The 25585-nt window shown below is 39.9% G+C and overlaps 1 protein-coding gene across 9 annotated transcripts in view; it reads right to left on the bottom strand.

The window, feature by feature from the left end:
- RBMS3 (RNA binding motif single stranded interacting protein 3) overlaps positions 1–25585 on the bottom strand; it is a 723832-nt gene that overhangs the window by 15381 nt on the left and 682866 nt on the right. For 5 of the 9 annotated variants that reach the window (XM_067753568.1, XM_067753573.1, XM_067753575.1 and 2 more), the window contains 3 exons: positions 19360–19440; positions 16363–16490; positions 7989–8481 (listed from right to left, as the gene is read on the bottom strand). In XM_067753568.1, the coding sequence (XP_067609669.1) occupies positions 8430–8481; positions 16363–16490; positions 19360–19440 (261 nt within the window). In that variant the 3' untranslated portion in view covers positions 7989–8429. Of the gene's footprint in view, positions 1–7988; positions 8482–16358; positions 16491–19359; positions 19441–25585 lie in introns of those variants that run through there. The other 4 variants (XM_067753572.1, XM_067753574.1, XM_067753577.1 and 1 more) reach the window with 2 other exon arrangements.

Raw genomic sequence — 25585 nt, 5'->3', positions numbered from 1 at the left:
CTTCGACCTCCTGCGTGAGGACCAAGGAACCCCGGTGCACCGGCCTTCAATAAACCTCTTGCGTTTTGCATCGACTTCCGACTCTTGTTGTTTCCTGGGCGAGTCGAAACTCCTAGGAGGCCGCGCAGGTCTAACACTATACAGTAGGACCCTGTTGTTTATCCATCCTGTATATAAGAGCTTACATCTGCAGCAATTGATTCTTTGTTACCTCACGGAGCTCATTAAGTGTATCCACATAAGCAGAAGGCTTATGTAAATAAGACAGGTAAGAGGGCAATGTAGTTTTGTTCACTTTCCAATTTCTTTTCTTCTTCCTTGCATCTCTATCTCAACAAGGTTTTAAATTTTTGAGAGCAGGGACTATATTTTACTTCTTTTTACTCTCCAGGAGTCTGGCAGACTGGTAGGCACACTGTAGGTGTTTAACAAGACAAATGCTATTTTTATTATATGTCACTTTGCCAGCCCAGCCCACATAATCTCTTCTGATTCTGCCCCATCTATATGGCAGGGCTGAGCTAATAGTGGGTTGATCTTTACTCTTATCTCTTCCACCCACAGATCAGAATCTAGCTCAAGAATTTCAGGGGTATCTTTTAAAATGAAGATGCTTCAAACTATCTGTAGGTCCTATTTAGATGAAGCCTTCTTCCCTCAGTGTTCTGTGGGTTCTTCTGGTGCCCAGTTGCTTAATTTAGTAAAGAAACCTCAGTGTTGCTGGGTAGAGTTGTCCAGGTGTTTCACTGCACAGGATGCTTGGCCGAAGGAGTGCCTGGGGACTGATTTTAGCCCATGGTCTGTTCCCCAAGCTGTGTACTCTGGTGCAGGGCTGCATTTGCTCTGAGCAAGTGGCCCTTATTCAAATTCACAAAAAGCCCTCAACAATGTTTTGAACTAGCCTGGGATGTTTTGACAGCCTGAAGGTTTCTGAGGAAACCCAGAGGGTTTCCTTTTCCTAATTTGCAAAAAGCCCTCATATGTCTCAGCTATAGCTGTTAGAAACCTGGGTAATCTGTTCCTAGAATCATGTAACGAAAGCAACTCATTGATAGAGTGAATAGTTTCATTTTTAACCAAGAGTTTAAGTCTCTAGAAATACATATTATTTCTGTGTTATGCAAGAAAGTGGGGTTCCTTTTAAGAATAAAAGCAATCAAAATTTTCATAATAGCAGCAACAGTAAGGGAAATTTTAGTAGTAGTAGTCACGGGAACCATGGTATATATTTGATCTCTCTGTACATCTTTGCAAAGTTTAGGTTTATGCCATTTACTTCTAAAAATCTACCTTGTTATGGGAACAACATTTTGTGTGTGTTTTTATGTTTGTTTTTTGGTCTATTCTTTGCTCCCACTCCCATCTTCTACCCTGGTATTATTGTGCATTGAGCAGAAAATGCCTCATATAGCATGAATCTCCATCAGAGCTGCTCAGTGAATGCTGTCTTAGTCAATGGACTACATGACACAGAACCCCCTCACTGCTCAGGTGTGTCACATGGGCTGATATCTAAGCATCCGTATCTATGAGTGAGGCTGGAGCTACTTTCAAGTTTTATAACCTTACACAAATGTTTCCAATATCCTCCTACCATCACTTGCTTCATCCTTCAAGTGATCTCATTGCTACATGAAAACAAATGAGGAGCAATAACTGGTTGTACTTTACATTTTCATGATGGCTAGCTGAAGTTTGAAGGGAAAAGGTGTTGCTGTTTAATAGAACTGAATTCACTCCTGTGCACCTTCTCTGTTCTAATGAAGTGTGAAAGTGCACATTTACATAATGCTTATGTCATGCACTGGCATTCATAAAAACAGTAGGCTTTCAAAGTGTCAAGGCTGTGATCAGGAGCAACAAGAACATTTTAAGTTGTGCAGTGAGACTATTTTAAAAATAAAATGAATTGCAATGTAAAAAGAGAAATTTGTGTGAATGAGAGCATGATTATGAAAATCATTTGCAAACTGTAAAGTACTGTGCAAATAGAAATATATTATTATTCACAAGCTTAAAGGACATGTAAGGATGGTAATCAAGGGCATATAATTTGCTCATTACCGTACTGACGATTTATAGGCAATTGGTGTCATGACAGTTCAGTTAGAGAAGACCTGAAGAATTAAAAAGACCAACAATACTGGGGTTGAGATAAAGGCCTTCTAAGGTCAGTGTGAAGGTTGGAAGACTGAGAGTTTGACCAAATTTAAGATCACAGAGTCGTTCTGAATACTCTCATCCTCCATCCTCCCCGTGCCTACTCCCCCAAAAAGCAGAGTGAATATATTAAAAAGTAGCAAATCATCATCTTAGAATTCTAGATTTTTAGGCTAGAAGAAGTCTTAAAAATGATCTAAGGATGCAATATTCCCCAGAGTCATTTCTAACAGATTAGCTTCACAAATTTTCATGCGAAAAGAGGGATTCTGTGATCCAGAGTGTGGAAAATCTGCACACTATACTCCCACTACTGGATTACCCATAGTAAACTAAACATGCGGTTAGGGCACCAACAAAGAAAGGGATCAATAGAAAAAAAATTGTTTCTGAAAAAATGTTATCTTTTAAATTAGTATCAAAATAATCATCATGCTGACAATAAAAATTTTGTTTAGTTCTTTAATAATTTGTTAATTTTTTGTTTGTTTGTTTAGCATTCCAAAGGAGGAGGGCAGCGCACACTCAAATCTTTCAGGAAGTATCTATCTATCTGGCCCTCTAGGGGGTCACGGCCACTAGCATATTAACGGCTTTGAAGAGAGCTGCAATTAAGCAAGCATTTCACTTAGCTTAAAGCAGTGTTTCTTAAAACCACTTTTGACCATCCTCCCCACCCCACCTCCAGGGCAGGGTAGTAAATCCTAGCTCAGCACTGGAGACCTAATTTATACAGAGAACACTGATCTAATCTCTCACTTTAAAGATGTGAGGGAGGCTCCTTGAGGAGACAACAAGTAAGTGGCAAAGATGGAATTTGAACCAAGGACTTCTGATTTTGCTTATTAGAATGTAACTTTGCTTGAAGACTCATACTTTGAAAGTCCTAGTTATTTTTAAGATTTCCTAAATAGCACAAAGGAAAACTGAGAATACCCTAAGCAGGAACAGGAATTTCCAAAGAACTTCCAAAATAAAACACAGGTATCATCTCCCCCGTTTGGGCTAAGAGTAATCAGAGTCTCTTGCATTAATAGCCTCTTTTAACAATAGGAGGAAAAAAAACCATGAATACAAAATGGGAAGTAATGTTTTTTTAGCTTGGAAAGTGTAATTTGGAATATTAAAATTATGCTGATCCATGATTCCAAATGCAACCTTTTTGTTCATATGCACATTTTAAATATTTCTCTAAATTTTTTCCTATAACCTTCTGTTGTGTTGTCTGTAATTTATTTATTTACTTTTTATTGGAGTATAGTTGATTTATATTGTTGTGTTAGTTTCAGGTGTATAGTAAAGTGAAATCAGTTATACATATAAATATACACTTTTTTTTAGATTCTTTTCCCATATAGGCCATTACAGAGCACAGAGTAGAGTTTCCTGTGCTACACAGTAGGTCCTTATTAGTTATCTATTTTATATATAGTAGTGTGTATGTGTCAATCGTGTTCTCCCAATTTATCTCCTCCCTCTTTCCCCCCGGTAACTATAAGTTTGTTTTCTACATCTGTGACTTCATTTCTGTTTTGTAAATAAGTTCATTGTACCATTTTTTTAGATTCCACACATAAGCGATATCATGATAGCTGTCTTTCTCAGTCTGACTTACTTCACTCAGTATGACGATCTCTAGGTCCATCCATGTTGCTGCAAATGGAATTATTTTGTTCTTTTCTATGGCTGAGTAATATTCCATTGTATATATATGTACCACTTCTTTATCCACTCCTCTGTTGATGGACATTTAGGTTGCTTTGATGTCTTGGCTATTGTAAATAGTGCAGCGACGAACATTGGGGTGCATGTATCTTTTGGAATTACGCTTTTCACAAGATACGTGCCCAAGAGTGGGACTGCTGGATAATATAGCAACTCTACTTTTAGTTTTTTGAGGAACCTCCATACTATTTTCCATAGTGGCTGTACCAATTTACATTCCCACCAACAGTGTAGGAGGGTTTCCTTTTCTTCACACCATCTCTAGCATTTATTGTTTGTAGATTTTTTGATGTTGGCCATTCTGACTGGTGGGAGGTGATACCTCACTGCAGTTTAGATTTGCATTTGTCTGATCATTAGTGATGTTGAGCATCTTTTCATGTGTGTATTGTTCATGTGTATGTCTTTTCTGGAGAAATGTCTATTTAGATCTTCTGCCCATTTTTTGATTCAGTTGTTTGTTTTTTTGACAAGCTGTATGAGTTATTTGTATATTTTGGAGATTAATCCCTTGTCAGTTGCTTCATTTGCAACTATCTTCTCCCATTCTGTAGGCTGTCTTTTCATTTTGTTTATGGTTTCCTTTGCTGTGCAAAAGCTGTTAAGTTTAATTAGGTTCCATTTGTTTATTTTTGCTTTTATTTTCATTACCCTAGGAGGTGGATCAAAAAAGATATTGCTGCAATTTATGTCAGAGAGTGTTCTTCCTGTTTTCCTCTAAGAGTTTTATACCATCCAGCTTTATATTTAGGTCTTTAATACATTTTATTTTTGTGTATGGTGTCAGAGAGTGTTCTAATTTCATTCTCTTACACGTTGCTGTCCAGTTTTCCCAGCACCAGTTACTGAAGAGACTGTCTTTTCTCCACGGTATATTCTTGCATCCTTTGTCATAGATTAGTTGACCATAGGTATGTGGGTTTATCTCTGCACTCTTTTGCTGTTCCATTGATCTATATTTCTGTTTTTGTGTTAGTACCATACTGTTTTGATGACTGTAGCTTTGTAGTATAGTCCAAAGTCAGGGAGCCTGTTCCTTTGGCTCCATTTTTCTTTCTCAAGATTGATTTGGCTATTCAGGGTCTTTTGTGTCTCATACAAACTTTAAGATTTTTTTTTTTTTTTTTGCAGTACATGGGCCTCTCACTGTTGTGGCCTCTCCCATTGCGGAGCACAGGCTCCGGATGTGCAGGCTCAGTGGCCATGGCTCACGTGCCCAGCCGCTCCGCGGCATGTGGGATCTTCCCGGACTGGGGCACAAACCTGTGTCCCCTGCATCGGCAGGCAGACTCTCAACCACCGCGCCACCAGGGAAGCCCCAAATTTTAAGATTTTTTGGTTCTAATTCTGTGAAAAATGCCATTGGTAATTTGATAGGTATTGCATAGAATCTGTAGATTGCTTTGGGTAGTATAGTCATTTTGACAATATTGATTCTTTCAATCCAGAAACATGACTTATCTTTCCATCTGTTTGTGTTATCTTAGATTTCTTTCATCAACTATAAGAGTTTTCTTTTTTATAAATTTATTTATTTATTTATTTTTGGCTGCATTGGGTCTTTGTTGCTGTGTGCAGGCTTTCTCTAGTTGCAGCGAGCAGGGGCTACTCTTTGTTGCAGTGCGCAGGCTTCTCATTGTGGTGGCTTCTCTTGTTGCAGAGCATGGGCTCTAGGGGTGTGGGCTTCAGTAGTTGTGGCACGTGGGCTCAGTAGTTGTGGCTCACAGGCTCTAGAGCACAGGCTCAATAGTTGTGGCGCATGGGCATAGTTGCTCCATGGCATGTGGGATCTTCCTGGACCAGGGATTGAATCCGTGTCCCCTGAACTGGCAGGCGGATTCTCAACCACTGTGACACTGGGGAAGTCCCAACATCTTATAGTTTTCTGAGAAGAGGTCTTTTGCCTTCTTTGATGGGTTTATTCCTAGGTATTTTATTTTTTTCATGTCATGGTAAATGGAATTGTTTCCTTAATTTCTCTTTCTGATCTTTCATTGTTAGTGTATAGGAATGCAACAGATTTCTGTACATTTATTTTGTATCAAGCAACTTTACCAAATTCATTGATGAGCTCTAGTAGTTTTCTGTTAACATGTTTAGGATTTTCTATGTATAGTATCATGTTATCTGCAAACAGTGACAGTTTTACTACTTCTTTCCCAATTTGGATTCCTTTTAATTCTTTTTCTTCTCTGATAGCTGTGGCTAGAACTTCCAAAACTATGTTGAATAAAAGTGGCGAGAGTGGACATTCTTGTCCTGTTCCTGATCTTACAGGAAATGCTTTCAGATTTTTACTATTGAGCATGATGTTAGCTATGGGTTTGTCATATATGGCCTTTATTTTGTTGAGGTAGGGTCCCTCTAGGCCCACTTTCTGGAGAGTTTTTATCATAAATGTGTGTTGAACTTTGTTAAAAGCTTTTTCTCCATCTATTGAGATGATCATATGGTTTTTATTCTTCAATTTGTTAATGTGGTGTATCACATTGATTGATTTGCATATGTTGAAGAATCCTTGCACCCCTAGGATAAATCCCACTTGATCAGGGTTGATCCTTTTACTGTATTGTTGGATTTCATCTGCTGGTTTTCTGTTGTGGATTTTTGCGTGTATGTTCATCAGTGTTATCGGCCTGTAATTTTCTTTTTTGTGGTATTCTTGTCTGATTTTGGTATCAGGGTGATTGTGGCCTTGTAAAATGAGTGTGGGAGTGTTCCTTGCTCAGAAATTTTTGGAAGAGTTTCAGAAGGATAGTTGTTACCTCTTCTCTAGATGTCTGATAGAATATGCCTGTGAAGCTGTCTGGTCCTGGACTTTTGTTTGTTGGGTGTTTTTTAATCATAGTTTCAATTTCAGTGCTTGTGATTGGTCTGTTGATATTTTCTATTTCTTCCTGTTTCAGTCTTGGAAGGTTGTACCTTTCTAAGAATTTGTCCATTTTTTCTAGGTTGTCCATCTTATTGGCATATAGTTGCTTGTAGTAGTCTCTTATGATTTCCACTGGTGGGCAGAGCTGCATCTTGTCCCCCTGGTGGGCAGTGCCTTGCCTGGGAGTGTGTTTAGCTGGCTGCTGTGTGCTCAGGAAGACTTTAAATAGCCTGTCTGCTGATGGGTGGGGCTGTATTCCTGGCCTTTTGGTTGTTCTGCCTGAGGTGTCCCAGAACTGGAACCTATGGGCTGTTGGGAGGGTCCGGGTCTTGGTGAGAAAACGGCAGCCTCCTGGAGGGCTCACGCCAATGAGTACTCACCAGAACTGCCACCACCAGAGTCTTTGTGCCCACAGTGAGCCACATCCATCCCCCACCTCTGCAGGAGACCCTCCAATACCTGCAGGTAGGTCTGTCCCAGGTTCTTATGAAGCCATTGCATTTTTTTTCCCTGGGTCCTAATGAACATGAGGTGTTGTGTGTGGCTTCCTAGAGGAGAGTTTCTTTCCCCCCAGTCCTGTGGAATTCCTGCAAACCCCATTGGCCTTCAAAGCCAGATTCTCTGGGGGCTCCTCTTCCCATTGTCAGACTCCCAGGGTGGCAAGCCTGGCGTGGGGCTCTGAACTTTCACTCCTGTGGGAGAACTTCTGTGGTATAATTATTTTCCAGTTTGTGGCTTGCCCACCTGGCTGTATGGGATTTGATTTTGTCATGACTGCACCCCTCCTACCATCTCATTGTGGTTTCTTCTTTGTCTTTGGATGTAGGATAACTTTTCTGGTAGGTTCCAGCATTTTTTTGTCGATGGTTGTTCAGCAGTTAGTTATGATTTTGGTGTTTTCGTAAGAAGTGAGCTCACATCCTTCTATTTCGCCATCTTGTCTCCACCTCCTCTGTTTTTTAAATTTAGCTAAAAGCCTGTGTGAATCCCATCAGATAATGGTAGTCTCTGGCACTCTGTTCCAAGCAGATTGGAAGTTTTTAAGTATGCTCAGTGAGTTAGTTAATATATGAGATGGGAACAGAGATTAGCTATGTGGGAACACAGTGAGAGACACTGGTAGGAGATGAGAGATACTATGTGGCCAGAAGCATCTGTCAAGGCTTTGTGAGTAGGTGAAACTGGCTTTGGTTGTTTCAAAGCATAATGAGGAAATAAGTGATTCAAGACCTTCCTTGTTAACAGTTTAATGATGTCTGGATAAATGAAAATGACACCTTTATTCATCCAATCAGCAATTATTGACGAGTGCCTACTATGAGAAAGGCAGTATTCCAGATGCTAAGGAAAGACCAATGAAAGAGGCAGATGCCTCCCCTACTCTCTTAGATTTTGCTTTCCACAAGGAGTAGACGTACAATCAATGGATCAATCAGCAAACAATCAAAAAGAAAAAGAATCTCAGAATACTTAAGTATATTCTGTAATAGAAAGTGGCTGGATAAATACCTAAGATTTGGTATCAGGGAAGGTCTCTCATGTAGGTCTGGATGTGAAAGATAATTATAAGCTAATCTTGGAAAGACTTAGAGGAAAAGCAGTCTAGGTAGAGGAAACAGGAAGTTCAAAAATCTGGAGGTGGGAACCTGAGGCTGGAGTCATCTAAGGTAAATCAAATCCCATCATTCCTTCTCTTCAAGCCCTCCAAAGGTTTTGCAGCTCCCCTAGAATAAAAGTGAGAATACTTAGTCTACACAAAGCTAAGAATCCAAGGACCAAAGGCTCTATAAAAGCTGGTCTGTTCTACAACTTTCCCGCCTAGTTAACCACACTCCAGCCTCAGGTTCCCATATTAGACTGAAAATCCTTGAGGGCAGGGGTATGTGTCCTAGCATAGATTCTGGCATGATTCTGGGTACTGCAAGTGAAACTGGGTCTAGGTGTAAAGGTGGATGGGGACACTCTTGCTAGAATCTATCAGAGGCAGAGATGCTCCCTCTGGGTCAGGCAGAGACTCCCATCCCTGTCACATCATACAGTGACCATGAAAGGTGGGGACAACCCTGAGAAAGAAGAGAGCATCTCACTATGGGCTTACAAGTGGAGGCAGCTAAAGCTGATTTAATCAGGCAGGGAGAAGAGGAGGTTCTGGACGGTTGCAAGGAAGGGGGTTTGTATCTTGACCATTTTCTGGAGGTGGGACTACATTTCCCTTATAGAGAAATCGACTTTACAACAGTCTTGTTTTGAGAATAAGCCACAAGCAACATCCCTAAAGTTATAAGCTACACGTTTCCCTACAGTCTTATTCTATCTTTCCTGTGTAGCGTGGAGAGTATCTCTAAAATACTTTAGCCAATTCATGCTATCTTGAATACTCCCAATTTCACAAATGGGAGCTCATTTCCAGTTTCATTATGCTAATTAACTTGGCACTGCTTTCATCAGGCAACTCGCTTCTAACAATCATTATGCTAATTGAAATATGGATAGTTTAAAATACTTGTACAAACCTCTGGCCTTTCTCATTAAATGAGAACTGACCTCCTGTGGGGTGTGAAATTCTGATTAGGGTCACTGAGTGCCCCTGAAAAGTAGTTTAACCCATCACACATACATTTAATATCATAATGTCTATTTATATCTATACTAAAGGTATTTTAAATTAAATTACAGGGGGAGTCAAGATGGTGGAGAAGTAAGAGGACGTAAAGTTCAACTCTCCCCACAAATGCATTAAGAATACATCTACAGGGCTTCCCTGGTGGCGCAGTGGTTGAGAGACCACCTGCCGATGCAGGGGATGCGGGTTCGTGCCCCGGTCTGGGATGATCCCGCATGCCGTGGAGCAGCTGGGCCCGTGAGCCATGGCCACTGAGCCTGCGCGTCCGGAGCCTGTGCTCTGCAACGGGAGAGGCCACAACAGTGAGAGGCCCGCATACCGCAAAAAAAAAAAAAAAAAAAAAAAAAGAATACATCTACAAATGGAACAGTTCTCACAGAGCACCTGCTGAACACTAGCAGAGGACCTCAGGCAACTAAGAGGACCAGAAAGATCCCCACATAACAGAGTAAGATAAAAGAAAGAAGAAGGGAAAAGGAAGAGGAGAAGTGGGACAGGACCTGCACCCCTTGGGGGGAGCTGAAGGACAGGAGAATTTCCCATGTCCAGGGAAGCCCCCTTACTGGTGGGGAGATCAGCTGGGACAGAGGGGAGCTTTGGGGGCTTGAAAGAGAGTGCAGCAACTGGCCTGAGGCAGGCTGGACAGAGTGAGACCTACACAGATGATCCATGCCACAGCCCTGCACGCCCAAGCCTGAGAGGTGTGTCCACTGGTGTATACAGGGGCAGGGTGCTAGAATGTTGGATTTGGAGAGCAGAGCTGTGGAAAGGACTGCTGTTGGCTGTGAGAAGACAGTCTGAGGGGATGGGAATGAGGAGCTCCACAATGGAGAACGCTCGTGAAGCAAGCCCAGATTGCCAAGGAAGCGAAGTGCCGTTGTTGAGTGATGTGCAAAGGGCAGGCCACCTATGCAGCCTCTCTCCCCATGCACCAGCCCCTGCCTCCCCAGGCACTAGAAAGGGCTCCCGCTGGGGCAGGCTCTCACGCCCCTGGCTGCCGCCCACTCCACCCCCTCCTGCCAGGGTAGGCTTGTGTGCTCTGGGGCAGCTTCAGGAGCAGATGCCTGTGGGTGGCCGACACACAGAGGTGGGGCTGAAACCATAGCTGAGCCCCAGGGGCCGTGAGAGATGGGAGAAGAGCTGAAATCTCTCCTCACAGCTGCACAATCTGTGGATTTACACTCTGTGACTGGCTTTGTAAACTCAGAACCTGCAGAACATCTGATCTGACAATGAGTGCTCCCACAGCCAAGATGGGTCAAGCTTTAGCAGCTGTGGACTTTGTGGGCAGGTACATGTGGGGGTGGGCAAGGCCAGAGTCTGAGATGCTTCCATAGTGCCCATAGCCTGTCCAGATCCATGATTACTGCAATCTTGGGACCTGACTTCAGTGGATCTGTGCTGGTGGCTTGGTGAAAACAATGCCTGAGAGACACCAGGGCCAACTGCTGGCATACCTATGGATAAGGTGGGGCTGACAGCAGTGCCAATAACAGTGTAATCTGAGTGCTCCCACAACAGGTGAAAGGTGACAAAACAGAGCACACCTACAGGTGAACAGTTCCAGAGGAGGAATACTCGGTGGCTTCACTCTCAGTGGGAATGCTCCAATCCTGTCTACATCACACCACAGATCAGGAACACAGCTAAGAAACAGATCTGGGGGCCTCTATTCCAACAACTAGGGAGCAGACCCTGATCCAAACAGAGCGGTGACAACCACAGAGCAAAGGGGAGTCCCCACTAAATATGCAGGGCAGGCTCTGGTCACCACAACACCAGTCACACCTCCTGTATCAAGGGGATAACTACCAGCATACACTGAGAAAAGAGGTGTCAGACATCTATAATAAAAACAGCTCTCACACCAAAACATATTAAACCAATGCAGGCTACGCAGGGACATTCCCACATAAAAATAGCCCTCCAAGACAGTCTGAGCATCTGGTATCTGGAGGAAGAAGCCCCCAGAGCATTTAGCCTTGACATCCAGTGAGGCTTGAGTGCAGGAGTTCTGCAAGGCTGGGGGAAACAGAAACTCCACTCCTGGAAGGCGTACAAGATCCCATGTGCACTGGGGCCCAGTACAAAGCAGTACCTCCATAGGAACCTGGGATAGACCTACCTAGGGGTCTTGGAGGGTCTTCTGGGGAGGCCAGGTCAGCTGTAGCTCACTGTGGGAGCACCAGTAGCAGAGGTCCCAAGTAATACTGATCAGCGTGAGCTCTCTGGGAAGTCCCCATTGTGCCACAAAGACCTGGCTTCACCCAATAGCCTGCAGGCTCCAGTGCTGTAACTCCTCAGGCCAAACAACCAACAAGATAGGAATACAGCCCCACCCATCAGAAGACAAGCTGACTAAAGACATACTGAGCTCACAGCCACCTCAAAACACAAACACAGCCCTTGACACGGCTCTGCCCACCAGAGGGACAAGTGCCAGCTCTACCCACCTGAGGGCAGGCACCAGTCCCCTCCCACCAGGATGGCTACACAAGCCCCTGGACCAGCCTCACCCACCAGGGGGCAGACACCAGAAGCAAGAGGAACTATGATCCTGCAGCCTGTGGGAAGGAGACCACATACACAAACAGTCAGACAAATGAGATGACAGAGAAATATGTTGCAAACAAAGGAACAAGAGAAGAACCCACAAGAACAACTAAATGAAGAGGAGATAGGCAATCTCCCTGAAAAAAGTATTCAGAGTAATGGTAGTAAATGATCCAAAACCTCAGAAGAAGAATGGAGGTATAGACCAAGAAGATGCAAAAAATTTTCAACAGAGATAGAAGATTTAAAGAACAAAGAAAAAAACAAACAGATGAACAACATAATAACTGAAATGAAAAATATACTAGAAGGAATTAATAGCAGAATAACTGAGGCAGAAGAACAGATAAGTGAACTGGAAGACAGAGTGGTGGAAATCAATGCCACAGAACAGAATAAAGAAAAAAAAAAAGGGGACTACCCTCATGGTGTAGTGGTTAAGAATCCACCTGCCAATGCAGGGAACACGGGTTCGAGCCCTGGTCTGGGAAGATCCCACATGCCACAGAGCAACTAAGCCCGTGCACCACAACTACTGAGCCTGTGCTCTAGAGCCTGTGAGCCACAACTACTGAGCCTGCATGCCTAGAGCCCATGCTCTGCAACAAGAGAAGCCACCACAACGAGAAGCCCGTGCACTGCAACGAATAGTAGCCCCCACTCTCTGCAACTAGAGAAAGCCCGCACAGAGCAACGAAGACCCAATGCAGCCAAAAATAAATAAATAAATAAATTTATATTTATTTATTTATTTAAAAGAAGAAAAAAGAATGAAAAGCAATGATGAAAGTCTCAGAGACCTCTGGGACAATGTTAAATGCACCAACATTCACAGAAGAAGAAAAAGGGAAAGGGCCCGAGAAAATATTTGAAGATATTATAGCCAAAAATTTCCCCAACACAGGAAAGGAAAGAGTCACCCAAGTCCAGGAAATGCAGGGTACAGGATCCTGATACAGGATAAACCCAAGGAGGAACACACCGAGACACATAGTAATCAAACTAACAAAAATTAAATACAAAGAAAAATTGTTAAAAGCAACAAGGGAAAACAACAAATAACATAAAAAGGAATCCTCATAAGGCTATCAGCTGATTTTTCATCAGAAACTCTGCAGGCCAAAAGGGAGTGGCATTATATATTTACAATTATGAAAGGGAAATACCTACAACCAAGAATATTCTACCCAGCAAGGCTCTTGTTCAGAATCAATGGAGAAATCCAAAGCATTACAGACAAGCAAAAGCTAAAAGAATACACAGAAATCTGTTGCATTCCTATACATTAACAATAAAAGATCAGAAAGAGAAATTAAGGAAACAATTCCATTTACCATCACACCCTAAAGAATAAAATACCTAGGAATAAACTTAACTAAGGAGGCAAAAGACCTGTACTCAATAAACTATAAGATGCTGATGAAAGAAATCAAAGATGACACAAACAGATGGAAAGATATACCATGTTCTTGGACTGGAAGAATCAATATTGTCAAAATGACTATACTACCCAAGGCAATCTACAGATTCAATGAAATCCTTATCAAACTATCAATGGCATTTTTTACAGAAGTAGAACAAAAGAATCTTAAAATTTGTATGAGACACAAAAGACTTTGAATAGCCAAAACAATCTTGAGAAAGAAAAATGGAGCTGGAGGAATCAGCCTCCCTGGCTTCAGACTATGCTATCAATACAAAGCTACAAATCATCAAAACAGTATGGTACTGGCACAAAAAGAGAAATATAGAAACCCAGGCAGCTATGGTCAATCTACAACAAAGGAAGCAAGACTATACAATGGAGAAAAGACAGTCTCTTCAGTAACCGGTGCTGGGGAAACTGGACAGCTATATGTAAAAGAATAAAATAGAACATTCTTTAACACCATATACAAAAATAAATTCAAAATTGATTAAAGACCCAAATATAAGACTGTATACTATAAAACCCTTAGAGGAAAACATAGGAAGAACACTCTCTGACATAAATTGCAGCAATATCTTTTCTGATCTGTCTCCTAGAGTAATGGAAATAAAAACAAATATAAGCAACTGGGACCCAATTAAACTCAAAAGCTTTTGCACAGCAAAGGAAACCATAAACAAAATGAAAAGACAATCCACACAATGGGAGAAAATATTTGCAAATGATGCAACTGACAAGGGATTTATCTACAAAATATATAAACAGCTCATGCAACTCAATATAAAAAACCCAATCGAAAAATGTGCAGAAGACCTAAATACATATTTCTTCAAAGAAGAAAAGATGCTCAACATCACTAATTATTAGCAAATCAAAACTACAATGAGATATGACCTCACAACAGTCAGAATGGCCATCATCAAAAGTCTACTAACAATAAATGCTGGAGAGGGTGTGGAGAAAAAGGGAACCCTCCTACACTGTTGGTGGGAATGTAAATTGCTAAAGCCACTATGGAAAGCAATATGGAGGTTCCTTAAAAAACCAATAGTGCTACCATATGATCCAGCCATCCCAGTCCTGAGCATATATCTGGAGAAAATGATGGTTCAAAATGATACATACACCCCAGTGTTCATTGCAGCACTATTTCCAATAGCCAAGGCATGGAAGCAACCTAAATGTCCATAAACAGATGAATGATTAAAGAAGATGATGTACATATATACAACAGAATATTACTCAGCCATTAAAGAGAATGAAATAATACCAGTTGCAGCAACATGGATGGACCTGGAGATTATCATACTAAGTGAAGTAAGACAGAGAAAGACAAATATCGTATGATACGGCTTATATGTGGAATCTAAAAAAATGATACAAATGAACTTATTTACAAAACATAAACAGACTCACAGACTTAGAAAACAAACCTATGGTTACCAAAGGGGAAAAGTGGGGGGGGGCAGGGCTAAATTGGGGGTTTGGGATTGACATATACACACTATTATATTTAAAATAGATAACAAACAAGGACCTACTGTATAGCACAGGGAACTCTGCTCAATATTCTGTAATAACCTAAATGGAAAAGAATTTGAAAAAAGAATGGATACATGTATATGTATAAGTGAATCATTTTGCTGTACACCTGAAACTAACACAACATTTTTAATCAACTAAACTCCAATATAAAATAAAAATTAAAAAACTTACAAATAAAAAACAAAAATGCCTTATTCACTACAGATATTTCCTGAAAGTTATTGTGTAATAGTAATAATGATAGTAGTAGTAGTAGTAGCAGTAATGATAATAATAATAGTAATAATAATACCTTGTATTTGTAAGGTTAAGTCATGTTCTAGCATATTTAATTTGGAGGACTGACTTTAGAAGTTAAAGCACATACTGAAGACTCCATTACCATTATCAATCTTTCAACAACAAACAAATCTCTAAATGTGTATTGAGATGAAAGAAAACTGATGATCAAGAAATGGAACAGCACTCTGCAAACAGGAAGAGTCTTTTGGAAATTTTCTATTCAGCAGGGCTTTGACTGTTACCTATAAAGTAAAATAGTTAGCATGACAAGACATCTGTATATAGACTGAACTTTTCTTAATTCCTTTGGTTTCAATCAAAACCTTTCAAATTTTAATCTCCATAATTACTCAACACAAAGCTAACTGAACTTTGCTCTCTCAGTGATTTAAGGATTTTTCAGTAGTAATTCTGACTCCCTGATTTTTGCTTTGCCACTTAATTCCTCAATAAGACTGTACTCCATGTTGTTTTATATTTAACAATACTCTTTTTCATAAACTGTTTTACTGGGTGAGTTTGAAGCACCCTTGCCAGGGGAGTGTTACTGTCTTCATTTAAGAATGAAGTCACTGAGACCAAAATGCAGACACACTATCCAGTTTCAAGTGTGAATACTGGAGGTTTTCAAAAAATATGTGTGGTAGAATTTTTTTTGGTAACAATGTCTATGATGCCCCTCTCTGTATCCAAGCCTTTTGGTAGTGAATTCCTACATTAACGCTGGGCTTGGTCACATGACTTGCGTTTGACCTATGGGACAATAGCAAATGAGTCATAAACAGAATTCAAAAAATGCTGGTCATTTGGGCATCCTCTCTTGCTGTTCTCTGAATTCTGAGACTTCCATGGGAATAAGCCTGCTAGAGGGTCAGCAATACATGGCTCATTGGTGTCCATCACTCAACCATCAGACAACTGACACCCAGAAGCAGAACTGTGAAGATGCCCAGGAGCTATGCCCAGATGCTTAAGCAAGTCCAGTCAATATCAGAAGAACCATTCACCTGAGGTCAGCCCAAATTCTAACCCACAGAATAATGAACTAAATATATGTTTGTCACTAAGTTAGGGATGGTCTGTACTGCAGCAAAAGATAGCAGATGCCACGTAAGAGAATAATGTCCAGATGGCTGACCTGGAGGGAAAGAGTTTAGTATGGCTTGAACTTACTTAGACTGTTGGTAAGAATATGCGGATGCATGCTCGTTGGATGTGTCCACTGCTATCTGCTGCTGCTGACCACTTGTGTCCTGGGATGAAGGTGCCACTGTCTGGGGAGAGGTATCAGCAACAACACCCTATGGAGGCAATAAGAACACAAAAGTCTTATTGGCTTTAGCAAAAGGGCTTCTTGCAGATGGACTGTAGGGCATACCCATCTTCCATATGGCTTGAGTAGAGCTGCACTCAGCTATATAAAGCCACAGCAAGAACCCAAAGAAAAACCACAGAGCACATTTGGATAAGGGCTGAGGAATTTACCTCAATGTGTCACCAAGAAGCCTTGCCATCAGAAGACCCTGTAGCAGTCAAATGATGAGGAAAGCATTTTGCCCATAGTTAGAACTTTTAAATCATGGTTGCATACAGCCACACTAAATAATGATTCCTTAATCAAAAAATTCATGCAGAATTCCTATAAAAACGTGTATGTTTGAGCATTTTCCTGGGAATAAAGTAGTCTACCCTATCTCTATGATCTGTCAAACCAATGGACTTTGACCTTCATAAAAATCTACATCCAAGTTTGGAATTCTTTTAAAGGACACTGTTAAGCAGTGTCTCCCTTAAGCAATTTGATTTGTTTTATTTATTTTCATTTTCCTTGATGTGAACTGGAATTCATTTAGAAGTTTCAGAAAAAGAAAGAAAGAAACAAGCATCCTTAATTTTGTTTCGCTCCTCCCCTTACCATTTGAATGGCTTTTGCCAACAAGAATGGATTTCTTGAGTTGGTCATCAGATGCCAACAAGAATGGATTTCTTGAGTTGGTCATCATTCAGAATATGTTTGGTTCCGAGAGAGGTTTGGTAGTTAGTAGTCCTAAGGAGGGAATCTATCTGAATACATTCTCCTGGTTTTACTTATATTATAGCCTTGGGCTTCTGCAGGGATATAGGTTTTTGGTCAACTCCCTATCCCTAACAAAAGCTCCCTGAAATTGTTCCTCAGAATCTGAAAATTCTCCCTTTATGAATTCAATCTTTTTTTTTTTTTTCCTAATATACTATTTGATGTTATGCATTTTGATGAACCTCCCACCACACTGATTTGTGTGGATACTGGTGAATTTTCAATGCGTGTTTTTACATAGAAAATGAATCAGTGCTTTCCTTTATAAGCACAAATTCAAGGCAATATATCAGGGTATACTTATATAATTCTTAGTGAAATATTTCTTTTTAAATCCCAGATTTAACTATAATTAGACTGTTCCCACTAAGCAACACTGTCAAATGTGTCTCCTTATTTTATAGTCCTCAAATAGCTCAGATTCTGTAGATAAGCACACACATTTGGTCCAGAGATAGAGAAATGTGGATATGTGGCAGAGATTTATGCTTAAAGTCACCTACAATGTCTAGATTCATAATTTTCTTATGACCTAGATGAGTTTTGATAGCTAAATATAGCAAAGAACATACATTTTAATCACATATTCTTGAAATTCTGAAAAGCCAATTAAAACTTCTTTAATACTGAAACATTCCTTGGGGACCATAGGTCTGGTCCTCCAAGAATTGGACCTCCTTGGTTTCCTAAGTGACAGGACACTGTCCTCTTAAATGTCTGTGCTTCCCAAACCCTGGTACGAGCAAATATTTGTCACACACTAAAAACAAGCAAACAAACATTTCAAAAGATCTAATTTGGTCTGTAAAGATCTCACCCAATCTCTGTGGCTCCAGAGGTTGGAAGAGTCATGGTGGTCTCCCACAATGAGTGGTACCAACATGAGTTGGTTGGCCAACTCATGGAGTAGCAATGGCATGAACTCCAGAGGAGTCCCAACTGATGGATGAAATGCACTGTGACCATAATGGCAAATGCGCATCAGGAGAAGGGGAAGGGGGGGCAAGAAACAATAATGGTTAGAACCAGAGAGAAGTATACACCTCTAAGTGTCTTACCACCATCCACATAGTCCTATGCCCCACTCCTTTCCTATGTATCTTGCTGGCTCTGTCCAGTAAAATAATGTGTAGAGGAAATGGATTCAGCCCAATGAAAAGAGAGGAGGAAGGGACAAAGCTTCCAGTAAGGAAAATATGACTTTATCTTTCACAGTGTCCATAGCAATATGAGTGGTAGAAAATATGACTTTATCTTTCACAGTATCCATAGCAATATGAGTGGTAGAAAATATGACTTTATCTTTCACAGTATCCATAGCAATATGAGTGGTAGAAGTTTTTCTCTCTTGTCTGTAGGATGCCACAGTCCTGTCAAGGTTCATTGGCAAGAGCACTGGTTCTTCATCTTTGGTACACATTAGAATCACCTAGCATCTTTTAAAAGTCCTGGTATCCAGTCCACACCCTAGACCCCATCAGACTCTCTGGCAATAGGACCTAGGCATCACAATTTTTTAAAGTATTAAGTCTTAAAATAATTTTGATATGCAGAAAAGTTTGACAACCAGTTCTCTAATCCAGTCCCTCTCAACTTTTAATGTGCACCTTGATCCTTAAGGGATCTTGTTAAAACGCAAACTCTGATTCAGTAAATCTGGGTGAGGTCTGAAAATATGCATTGCTAACAGGCTCTCAGGTGATACTGATAATGCTGGTCTAGGGACCACTACTGGAGAAACAAGGCATCAGAGAACTAGCTCATTCAAATAGCTGCACATGTTTGCCTTCCTCTTTCTGAGTGTTTGTGGCTAACATTTGATGAGGTAGTTATTTGATCTCTGATCTTTTCTCTAAACATAAAAATGGCACTCCTCTCAGACCTGGATACCAAATTTTGCTTATGTCATATGCAAAGCAAAACATAGGTATGTTCAAGTAAAGTACATACTTTCACAGAGTGAGTTTGCAACTTCAAATTTTCAAGTAGCACAAAAATCACAAATAAGGATTTTGGGGGTTATGGTGGACCCCAGTGCATGTGGCTGAGATTTATCTGCCCTAACCTTGTTCTGTAAGAAGAGATAGACTTACTTCAATGGAAACAGCTGTCGGAGGCACAGGCGTGTACTGGGGAATGTAGGTCCCTTGCATAGGAGCGGCGGCAGTCATATACTAGAGGGAATCAAAGAAAAATGCAGGTGAACTTGGGCGTGCAACCAGTGAGAAAAGTGATATCACATAAGACTGCTTCCGATGTGTGGCCCCCCACCAATGCATGATGAAACTTAAACTTTATTTTGACCAAAAATATTGCAGTTCCTATCAGCATAGAATAGTCATCGCTTACTGATTCAGTACCAACAGCAGCCCACCTCCCCGATGTCAGTAAAAGTTAATTCACCCCATCCCCTCACTTTGTCCTTTTGAATATTCTACATCAGCTCCCAAACATTTCACTTTCACATCTAAAACACAAATGCCAGGGGGGCAGGGATGACATCTGTTTTTTTCTCCATTTTATTGCTAGCACATAGTAGGCTCTCAACAGATTATTTGTTGAATGAATGAATCATTATATTGTGAATAATAATTTCTTTTCTAACTAACGTAAAAGAGAGGAATAATGTAAGAAATACTTATCTAGCAACAATCAGAATAGGTAAATGTTATCATTTTTGTCATTTGATCACTTTTTTATATATGAAGGAAATAGAGTGTTCCAGATAGTGTTGAAGTTGCTTTTCTTCCTTCCCCCTATTCCATGTTCATTTCACTGTATTTCCTTTTCCACTCCTTTAATTCTCCAAATTTTCTTCATCCAGATGAACAATACAACAGTCCAATCATTCTTCACTACATTGTAGTAGTCAGTAAAATATGTGTTGGGGATAACATGTATTTTGGCAACGAAAAACGGAAGCCCCAGAAAAATTATATGCCCACTACCATAAGCAAAAAGCATGACCCATATTCCTATTTGTAATACACATACCCCCTGAAAAGTCAAAGTTCTACTCTTTGAGAATGGAATCTTCTATGAAATCAACTGTATTTCTGAGTTTCTAAACTTGAACATCACAATATTTCAGAACCAGAACCATCTAATGAAAACAAGGTTTCTCAAAACACAAAGCTTTAGAGGAACACTTTTTATGGAAAACTACAAGCCCATGATGCTGTATTCTTCTAAATTTGCTGAGTTCATGTATTAAGGCCATGCATAAATAGGCAAAACCTAAATTACAATGTTGTGCATTGATCGGTACTTTCAGTATCCAAGAGGCATGATAATTCTGAATCAAGGGAAATATCTGAATGGAGATTGGTTCATCAGATGTTGTTGCTGTTTACTATTCATAGAGAAATATAGCAATAAAGCAACTCTGGGATAAGTGCTTCTCCATCCTAAACTAAGCACTGTCTTACTACATCTATTTGCTAAAAACAGAGACAGCCTTAGTGAAACAACACTAAATCAAACAAACCAAACCGCTGCCTGTAATCCATGTGTTACTGCTGATAACAACTGTGTGCAATTCCTATGTGTACAAAAACAGCCTTGTAATGTGTACCAAGGGCAGTTGTTTGCAAGGATTGGGGGTATTACTAACTTAGCTTCATAGTTGAAAATTAGCAGAGGTTTCTGTGCCCCATCCTCTGTGTTCCCAGAGTGTTCATCACTCTTCTATTAAAATTGTCCAGACTCTCATCTCTCTAAAGGCATGGACCAAGTGTTACATGTCTCTGCATCTTCCAACACTCCACACAATGCCTGGTACCTGGTAAATAATTGTTCAATGGCTGAATAAAAGGACACAAGAAGAAAGCCTTCCATTTCCAATTACAAATCTTGTATGCCTCTTAGCTGTCAATAATTCTGAGTTCTCTATAGATATCAATTTCCCCACCCCTATAAAGTGTTTGTATAACCTTTAAACAAATACTTTAGCCCCCTCTGCTCATCATTACCCTGTGTCCTTAAGCAGACAATGATTATTCAGGTATCCAACTGCTATCAATTTTTCAAATAAGTACAGAACTCTGGAGTCACATTTCAGCAAATATTATTTCATATCTAGTACCCATGGCAGGTGTCTGCTTTGCCAACAAAATTGCTCTAGAAAGTATATTGGAGATAACAGTTTCTTGGCCATTTCAGACATGTCATATAGGTTTTAAACATCCCTTAATTTAGTATTCCCTACAATGTATTTTTTTAAAATGTTAGCTCAACTGAGAAAAAAGCTTTCTGTGTTCCAGAGCAATGCTGCACAATGTATCCTCTTTGCTATAGAGATAGAATTTTAAAACTCTGAGAAATCAGGTTTTACAGAAGCCTATTTAAAGGAGATTTTAAATCAGTGTTTCTAAAACTGTTTTTGGTAGCACCTACTGATTTTGCTTAAAACTAGTACTCTCAAGAATATACTTTGAAAAAGGTTTCTTTAATTGAATATCAAAAATCCTAGTAGATCTGTAGCAAGTGGGAATGTGTCTTCACCAACAGAGTTAATGCTCTTGTGGCTCACCTTCTCCCCTTTGGTCATGGTTTTTCAAGATGTATAATACACCAGTAAAAGGATGCTCCCTCACTGATCTGAGTATTTTCTATTCCTGAGTTAGTAATTTCAAACTTTGCAATTGTCATCAGTGAGTGTGCGTGTCCTTCCTCGACATAAGACAATGTCACTGGACATGGCTCGACCCACCCCTGCTCCATGGTCTGCATCGCTAAGGAGACCTTTCTGTGAACTAGATTTAGGGACGTGGGCTGGGGCCACACGTAGCACCGTTCACGACTTCTCATGAGAATCCACCTCAGTTTTAGACCTCCCTTGTCAAACTAGAGTTCTCAAGCAGTGTAGTTAATGAAAAGCATTTTGTGTCATTCTTAGCTAAGCTTCTTGAAATGACTCTGAGTTATTCAAAACCCCATCTGTGTTCTGTTCAGTAAAATCAGTAAATCTTCATACCTTCTGTGGCATTCAATGAAGTTGTGAAAGTGGCCCAAACTGAACTGCTTATAGCATAAATTCAGAGTTATCTCTTCAGAACAATGCTGTGAGTTAGGCAATATGGCTCACCCATTTTACAGACTGAGAAACTGAGATATACTGGAATAACTCCAGTTCTGTTGACACAAGATTCAGTCTACTTCAGTACCCTTGAAATAAAATAACTAAGGTCCTAAGAGCTTTTATGATCATTACCATGCAAAATAATATCAACTTTTAAAAAAATAATAGACTTTAATAATTGGAGTTTCAATTAAATATAGGATAATAATGCCTTGATTTAAACATTTTATTGTCATTTAATTTCCAAAGATTTTAAAATTTTCACTATATACTCAGAATACCTCATTTTCTTCTGGAAAGGCTACCCCTTGTGTTTAACTTATTTTATAATTTAACTTTATGCTACTCTTCAGAACTAATGGAGATTTTATAGTATAAATGAGATCAGCTCAGTTCAATGTGTTGTGTATGTGTATTTTTTAATTAAAAAAAAAAAAAAACGCCCTTCTGGCTGCTCTTCTTTTTTTTTTTTTTTTTGGTGTCACAGAAAATCTAATAGAGCTGGAGAATGTTGTTTCAAAATTAGGGATAGGCTTATTTTAAACAAGTCAATGCTATGGTGTTTTATACCCCGTAAGGTTATTATCTCTCGATAAACGTTTGCAATGAAACTTTTCTGTGGTAGACATATATTTTCTAGGGTAAAGCCTCAAGAAGTGACAGCCTTGTAAAATAACGCACAAGAACTTACAAGAAATGGCTACAGCTATGTGTAAGATCAACTCTCAGCTTTAGGTAATTGGTGACAAATAACTCTGAACTTTCTCTAAGCATACAGTATGATTTCCTTAAGAGCAAAGATAAACTACAGTCAGACTTAATAATGCAGGCTGTACAAACATGGTTTAGATCTCAGTGCCTAAGATTGCTTTCTTTTCATCCAGCTAATAAATGACAAAAACCTAAAGAAGGACCTGTGATATAAAAAAAATCTGCCCTTTGAGTTGATAAATTTCTGTGAATTACTTATTAAAAGCAAAACAAGAATGGATTTCTATCCTTTAAGCTAATTTATCTTACTGGTTTTTCTCAAAAGCTAGAAAATGTCTTCCATAATTCTTTCATGAGTACACATTATTTTGCATTGTGGGGGGATATAATGGCTGATGGGACCCATATTACAATAAGATGATGTAGATAAAATGGATAAATCCGTATAATATTTCCCCGTTGGTGGCAGCTTAAAGTTTTGATATTCATGGATAAGTTTTCTTTTTTGGTAAATAATTCAATGATTTTTACATATTCTGAAAGCACTGGATTTTCACATAGAAGTATGTAGGAGACGCAGATAGCCATTTTCAAACCCACAGAATAAATTCCAGACTCCATCACTTCTTCCAAGAAGTCTAGACACTGCATCACCAAGACAGTTACATGAAGAGAGAAAAAAAATGGTGAAGTTGGAGAGGAATTGTGTTTTTGTCTATTTAATTTAGAACAAACTGTTTCTGTTACTGTGGACTCATTGATTATTTCTGAAGAAACAGAAAGTGAAAACTCCAAATTTTTAGTTCCTGATTTACTTTCTCTTCCCCCACCAAAGCAAAACAAATAAAAAACGTTTTATATATTTCCCTTGAGCAAACTTTTCCTTTTATTTATCTGTAGAGCAAAGGAGTGGCAAGGAAATCCCCACATTTCAATTCTTGGAATTTCGTAAAATAAAATAATTGATCAAACTTGTTCATTTGGAGTTATTGTTATACTACGTAGGTTTTAAATTGGTGCGTCTAGTCCTTGCTATAACATTCAAAAATCGGTTTAACAAATTTCAGCAAGAGTAGTTGTCCAGGTCCTGTCAAACCCAGAAAGTCACTGAGAAGGATATAGGAAAGGAAGTTGAGCAGAGGAAGCAGAAATTGTGCTGGATGATGCTAATAGCATGCAGTGTGGATTACTATGAGTTCCATCTAATACAAAGTTTCCTTTCATAAAGGAAGCTTGTGGGTATAGGGAACAACCTGAATTATGATTCATCAGTATCTGGTAAGCGGCTCAGGAGGAGGCCACAGAGTTACCTTAGGTAGGGGTATTCTGGGGTTTTGAGGATTCTATTTCTTGGATTTGCAAAATTCTGTCATCTCAGAGCTAGGGAGAGGTTGGTGTACTTGGGGTGGCAAATTAGTATCATTTCACATGTTTACATTGGCTAAGTAGTAACAGCTGCCTGGAGTATAATTCTAAGAATGCCTTCTAAGTCTCCATGTCACTCAGTGGATGAGAGACCATTCATAGAGAAGAATAGAGCTGAAGAGGGTCTCATTGAAAGGAAAGAGTGCCCCCACTAGGGCACTAGGGCTGAACTTCTACTTGGACCTCTACTGCTCAGTTCTTCCTATATTCTTCCACTCCTGCCAATGAAATGTTGGAGAGTAAGTGGATACCCCCATAATAGTAATAGTGTAGGCTTTCATAATGGTTTATGTTAGTGCTAATTTATGGCCTATTTACTTTTTAAGGTACTAATGCAGAAATAACAAAGTAGACATCTATGAGTGATGAAATAATTATCCCTAAAGTGTAGGTAGATGTGAATATAGATAGCAGCATAGACTTCACCTACTAGAGTAAAAGCACCTGAAAAGGGAAGAAGACCAGTTAGTAGGCTTGATAGAAAGGGGAGGCCAGAATTTTTAGGAGTATGTAGCCTATGTTATCCTATACAGCTCACCAGAATAGTGCTAAACATAGCTCAGAGAGGTGTGCATTAAACTGTTAAAAAAAAATACAGATTGTCGTCATTATATTCGGGGTTGAGGCCTATTTGTTGCTGCCATACAGCAAAGAGAGGAACAAAGAAGAACCTTGGAGGTTGATCTTAGACTGGAAATTTACAAAACCTCACCCACTGCAATATAGGGAGAAGTTGTCATTCCCACAGGATCACAGTCTATGGAATCCTTCAACTGTGCAGAAAAAGCAATTTTCACGAATGTATGGGAAAAAACCAAAGCCCATTAAGTTTGAGCATGTGCACAGATCACGTGGTAGCAATAAAAATAAAACATAATACTATGGAAATTTAGCTGATTAAGAATCTATTTCAGGGCTTCCCTGGTAGTGCAGTGGTTAAGAATCTGCCTACCAATGCAAGGGACACAGGTTGGTGCCCTGGCCCGGGAAGATCCCACATGCCACGGAGCAACTAAGCCCGTGTGCCACAACTACTGAGCCTGAGCTCTAGAGCCTGCAAGCCACAACTACTGAGCACACGTGCCACAACTACTGAAGCCTAC

The sequence above is a fragment of the Pseudorca crassidens genome, chromosome 10 (assembly GCF_039906515.1).
Source record: "Pseudorca crassidens isolate mPseCra1 chromosome 10, mPseCra1.hap1, whole genome shotgun sequence".
Classification (NCBI taxonomy): Eukaryota; Metazoa; Chordata; class Mammalia; order Artiodactyla; family Delphinidae; genus Pseudorca; species Pseudorca crassidens.
Note: the sequence above shows the minus strand (reverse complement) of the source record. Positions and strands in the feature narration are given on the sequence as shown.